Source organism: Pinus tabuliformis, chromosome 6 (assembly GCF_031772625.1).
Source record: "Pinus tabuliformis cultivar Carrire ecotype Pingquan chromosome 6, CPIR1, whole genome shotgun sequence".
Taxonomy (NCBI): domain Eukaryota; kingdom Viridiplantae; phylum Streptophyta; class Pinopsida; order Pinales; family Pinaceae; genus Pinus; species Pinus tabuliformis.
The window spans coordinates 1302110450-1302116449 of NC_142292.1; the positions used below are offsets into that span (position 1 = coordinate 1302110450).

At 39.3% G+C, this 6000-nt stretch overlaps 1 protein-coding gene across 1 annotated transcript in view; it reads left to right on the top strand.

Annotated features, from left to right (window-relative positions):
- The window catches only part of LOC149263393 (uncharacterized), a 45609-nt gene extending 40877 nt beyond the window's left edge, over positions 1-4732 (top strand). The window contains exon 2 of the mRNA XM_089426204.1: positions 4226-4732. Coding sequence (XP_089282330.1) covers positions 4226-4396 — 171 coding nt within the window. The 3' untranslated portion in view covers positions 4397-4732. The remainder of the gene's footprint in view (positions 1-4225) is intronic.
- Positions 4733-6000: the final 1268 nt, after the last annotated feature.

A 6000-nucleotide genomic window follows, 5' to 3' on the forward strand; every position in this document is an offset into this window, starting at 1 on the left:
ACCTTTGGTGACAAGCCCACCAAACTAGCTCACAAATGAAAGGTAAGCCTCTCAAGAGGACAAATAATAATTTATGCATGTCGTAGAGCCCTCTAAGAGGCCTGATGAAGTCCATGGGTGCCACAATGAAGAATAGGACCCTCAAAAGCAGTGGACAAGGGGTTGGCCCCTTGTAATAACCTATGGTGCTCCAAATGACATGTGGGGGCACACAAGTGTCCTCATGGGTTTCCAAACAAATTGAAGATGCCTGTAGATCGCCTGTAAGGGCTAGGATGATGGTGTAGTGATGCTACATTATCGTGCAAGTTTTGGATCATCTACCAAGTGTATGGTGTAGATCTAGGGCCGACTGGGCATGATGGATCAGGTGCATCCTCCTTGTCCAATAGATGAACCACGAGCAATCTTTGAATGGCTGTGGGGATCCGTGAAGTGCAATTTGCTGCTGTGGAGGCCCATGGTTCTCAACGCTCACCCTATATGTGCCAATGTAGCCTTCTGGAGGATTAGGACCCCGTATAAGGAGACCAAACCCCAAATGGAAACCATTTGCAATCCTGCATAAGATCCAATGTGTCCCCTAGGCTTCCAGTACAACAAGTCATTAGAGAAATCGAGCAAATGAGCTTACCTAATCATGGACCATAGGTGGGGACTTCATAATGGCATGCCCTTCCATAATGGGCTTCGGGATGTGCCAATGTCTCCTAAACTCCCAATGGGGTTAACCAAGTACCCTATTAGGTGGTTTTTGCTTCTAAAGGGGATAATATAGTCAAGGTACATTCATCAAAAGGTGGTGGCATATGGCGGATAGGTGAATGAGAGGGGGCAACTCTGGGTCACATGCTGGGGCATTGGGGTAGCTAATAAGAGGGAAGCACACACTTGGGTTTATAAGGTGTAGGAGGGAGCAATCATGGTACATGAGGTGCCCCGACCTTGATTTTTCCACCTTTCTTTATATGCCTTTTGCCCTTTTATGATTTTCTTTGATTAACTGCTTGAGGCTCAAGGGGTTAGAGCATGATGTATAAGATATAGCAGTGAATTCCTCCCTTTAAGGTGGGGCAATTCATTGCCCACCAGGGATTGGGACAATCATGGGTTCCTATATGATGAGGAAGGTTCATAGAACTTGTTGGAACCAGGGTGATGGCCATGATGATGGGGTAGAGCTTCATGTAATGGCTTTTGCCCACATACTAAATGTTTTTGTCTCGACTATCCTTTGCATTTTGCGGTACCTTTCTTGTTGAATGTGGCCATATATGATTTTGACTTTCTTTTTAGCCGCATCAAGCTCCGAGGTTCATTCCAAGCCATGACCCAAGGTGTGGGGAAGAGGAAGGGGTGAGCTAACCCTATGTGGAGCCGATGAAGGAATGTGGACCCAGGTGGGAGAAGTGATGGATGGGGTAATAATAAATGGAAAGGGGGTAATATAGGTGGATAAAGGAGTGGGACCACGCAACCAAAATCGGGTTTTCCCATGAAATACCATCCCTGAAACCAAGTGGTCAGTAGAAGAGATCCCACGAGACTAGAATCCAAGGTGAAGTCCTAAAAGGGGTCTAGGGGACAGAAACACAGCCCTAGCCCATTCTTTTTGCCAAATCCCCCCATTAATCCATACCCAGAAGTTTCCGTGATAAGCAAACTACAAGACTCAATTTCAAAATGACAAAGCATATCTTTAGCTTCGGGAGGCCCATCAACATACGATCATGGCAGATGGGCGAGGGACCACATGGCCAACCCAAGTGGCGGAGAAATGGCACAGTGAGCTAGCTGATCGCTGCAAGGGGCTGCTAGCTGCTGGATGAGAACCATCTTGGAGAAATTTTTTCTCCTAGGGATATTACCCACAAAATGGTGGGTAACACTGCCCGGGAACATTTCTTTCCTGGCTGCCTGCTATCTCTATCTTTCTCAGCTACTCAACTACTCAAGTGTGTTGAAAGCCTCTACCTTGCCTTGTCTTTAGAGTTTTAGCAGAGAATCTATTTTAAGATGACTCCTACTCTAAGTCATGCAGGAGATACAATTATACTAAACTGTTAAATATAATACTTTCACTTTTTTTATTAAAGTGAATGTCAATACCTCTTCCAAAAATATAATTATTTTTTTGAAAATACTTTTCAAAAATATCTTGAACTACTACTTGCATGTTCACACTGAAGATGTGCAGAAATTCCTGTCTAAGCTATAATTCTCAACACAAGTGTTATTATAGGCATACTCTTGCAAACAGAGAGGTTGCGGAGGTTAATGTGCTTGGCGGAGGTTTCCGTGCATGCTTGCAACTTAGTGAACAGTGGTTTTCTACCATAAAACCTCATCCAAATAGCAAGTCATTCCATGCTTAGCATGCCATGTGGGGCTTGTTTAATTTAGTATGATTTCTTTCCTCTTTCCATGGACAGTTAGGTCAAACTAGCCCTAGTTGTGTTTTAGGCTTCTCTATCAATGAAATGGAGACGACTTTGTAGAGGTTAGACAATGTTTTCTGAGAACATTATGGCAATAGACTTCTATCATTGTCCCATCTTCTAGGTCTAATGAACCACTTCCACCATTGGTACTAATGGATCTATTTAGCCTGTCATGTGTTGTCATTATGATGTAATTTGATCTCTTGAATAACATACTAATTTGATTCAACTGTGCCATGTTTATGGCTCTTGGAATCACTTGTTGAGTAGTTTAGTTGTATTATAGTGGGTTGGTTAGCTACTTTTGCACTTTGATTTTTCTATTCACTTAAGGCACACATTCACTTCATTTCATTTGTTTGATGTCACTGTTGTAATTGGTTTATGAATTTGATCTCAACCATCTTGATTTTTTCTAAGAGTTAACCCTTGCTGTTAACTTTCTATGAGCATTCAAAGTGCACATTTTGTGTGCTGTTTGGTTGAATTATTTACGCTGATTTATTAGTTTGATAACGGCATACAACCCCTAGGGACACACCCCCTTAGATTGGAAAAGTACTGTTGATGTTTGTAGCTCAGGCAAGTATTTCTGCACAGCCCTTGTGTCTATGTGTGCAGAAGTCGCCCACATTCTCCTTAGAACACTTGCTCCAGTGTGAGCATGTTGCTATTGTAACTTGGCCCAAGTCTAACTTAGGAAAAAACACATATTAGAATGTTGGCTTATTGAGCTAAAAGAAACTTAGGAAAAGTAAAGTAATTTACTTGATTTTGTTTTAATTTCAGCCATTGATCTCAAGTAAGGGGAGATCTAATCTCGGCCATCAATCACTTCAGAGATTAAGGTTAGAGATGTAGTTCAGTATAAAGTTATAAAAGCAAGGCTAGGGAGAGGGAGAAGACACACCATACATAGGCACTAGCCTCGGGAGGAGGAGGAGTGTGACACTGCAGAGTGCCGGGTCCGAGTAAGTACAGGAGAGAGCTTGGAGATTTATATCTGCCAAGGAGATCGAGCACCGATCTAGGGAAGATCTGCTGGATCAGATCCAAGGCATTTGTATTTTTGTATTTTCTTAGTTGGGCCATTATCCCAAGACGGGAGCCCAAGTAAAAGCTAGCAAAAAGAGGACATCCCTACCTATCTCCCCTTGAAGAGGGGAAGAAATCAGTTGGGCTTTCATTAATTACACCAGAAAACAATGGGTTAGAAATACTGCCTTGGACACACAACTATTCTTGCCGAACTGAATTTTTTGTGAGATATCTAGCAAAATATCTCCAATTACTTTGTGAGATTTGTTTGACATGTCTAATTAATGAACAGTGGTTTGATTCTTCCAACCCTTGTTAAATGAAAATCTTCTTAAGCTAAAGACATAAGATTATCCACCGATTGTTTACCCTGTACGAAGCTGCCTTAATCTGTAGAGTTCAGCACAGGAAGATGCATTTTGAGCCTTGCTGTGATCACTTGACACTATTTTATAAGTTGCATTACACAGGGCAACTGGTCAATATATATCAGAATTTCCGATAGAGAATCATTTGGAGCAGGAAATGAACCACCATATTCATAACATTTATCCTTATTAAGAAACTTGTTTAGCTTTGAATAAACTTAAGTTGAATACCATGGTGACGGCAAAAGAACTTTTTGTAGAAACATAATTTTTCTTAGTGCTTTAACAGCATGCCATGGCTTTATGTATAGTTCTTGGCAGCTTCAAAGTCCATCATGGAACAAATTTTATGCAAATTTCTTTAATTTGTACTTGCAGCAAAGAGAGAGAGCTAAGAAGGCTGAAAGACGAATGCGGAAAGAAAAGTCACTTGAACAAAAGAGAGGAAGGGAAAAGGAACTTACATGGAAAAAGAGTTCTTTATGGATTGACGAAAAAGACTTGGACAAGAGGATTGTTGAAGCTATGGTGGATACTACTCCACTATAAAGATCATTTTGTTGCATCCTTCTGCTCCACTTTAGAAGCCATTTTGTTGCATTCATACTTAATATGCAATAAATGGGTTGCACTTAAGGACAAAGGTTATCTCTGCTTTTCAGTTCCTTATAACATCTGTAAACTAAATTTTGCAGTGACTAAAGGAAATTTTCTGACTGTTTGGGACATTCTTGGCTCTGTTATATGGCACATTAATTATGAAAGACATTCTTGGCACTATTATATGGCACATTAATTATGAAAGACATTCTTGGCACTGTTATATGGCACATTGATTATGAAATAATCTGTTATAGTAGGTAATGAAATGAGGTTTTCAGGTTTTGTTTGAGATGGTTGAATGGTAAAATCTGCATTATAATGATCTTTGGAATCACCTGTTTCTTATGGCTTGTAACATTATGCTTCTAAAAAAAGTGTTCAAAAGTCTGTTTCATACACTGGATGCTGGAAAATACAAATGGAAAAGTAAAATGTATAGAGTTAAATATTGTCATGACTTTTGGAAATCCTATTCGAATCTGTTGCCTCAGAAATGCCTTCAATATTAGTATTGCATATTATAGTTGTATATAGTTGAGAATCTCTGCTTTCATGGATATATTTGTGTATGTAAATGGAGATTATATTACCCTATTATCAGTGTAAGGTGAAAACTACCTTTCAAGGAATTATGTGACATGCCCACGTGCACCAAAATATTAATTGCTAAAAGTTGTTGGGCATTTTTCTCGTTCAAAACCGAGCCAAATCAACAGAAAATCTTTTATTCTTATAATGGCATGATACCAATTGCTGTGAAAAAGATATTTAGCCAATAAGCAAAATTGCATCTAAATAGTCATGAAAAGAGGGTTTGTAGAGTGATCCCTCTGTCAGAAGAAATCAGTTGAAAGCACAATATATACCATTGCCATGGAAACGATATGTAGGAACTTCAATCCATTTGATACACAAACAACCATTGTCATTATAAATTTGCAAAATCCATTGGTGGTTCATCATTCAGTTACTGCAGTCTAGAAATACGAAAGGCCTAAGGTTAATGCACCAATTCAAGACGGAAAGGGAAATGTAACATGCAACTGTGTTATGCTTCTACACTGGGTATAAGCAACTGTGTTATGCTTATACTTCAATATTTTTATTCTGGTTTTCTTGGGTGACACTTTGAATGCCTGAAACCATCATCTATCAGATCATATTGTCAAGAAAATACTAATATTGATTAACATATGCACATATGAGAAAATAATACAGAGAATTGGAATCACGCTGCATACAATTTTTGAACTAATAACCTTTTCATTAGCGAGAAAAGCCACTACCTCATGGCTAGGAAAATTAGGAAGTTTAGGATCGCTCTTATAGATCTTCATCTGTTCAATGGCAATATTGGATCTGATAGGGCTGTCATGAGACCTAAGCTTGATTTTTGTTGTGATTGCGTGATTTCTTACCATAAAAGATGCTAATTGGTTTAAAAAAGAGCAGTTTATCCTTTCCCTACATTTTTCCTAGTCTGATACTTAATGGTAATCTGCCATAAACATTCTTCATTTTATTAATGATGTAGGTAAATAGTCCTGACA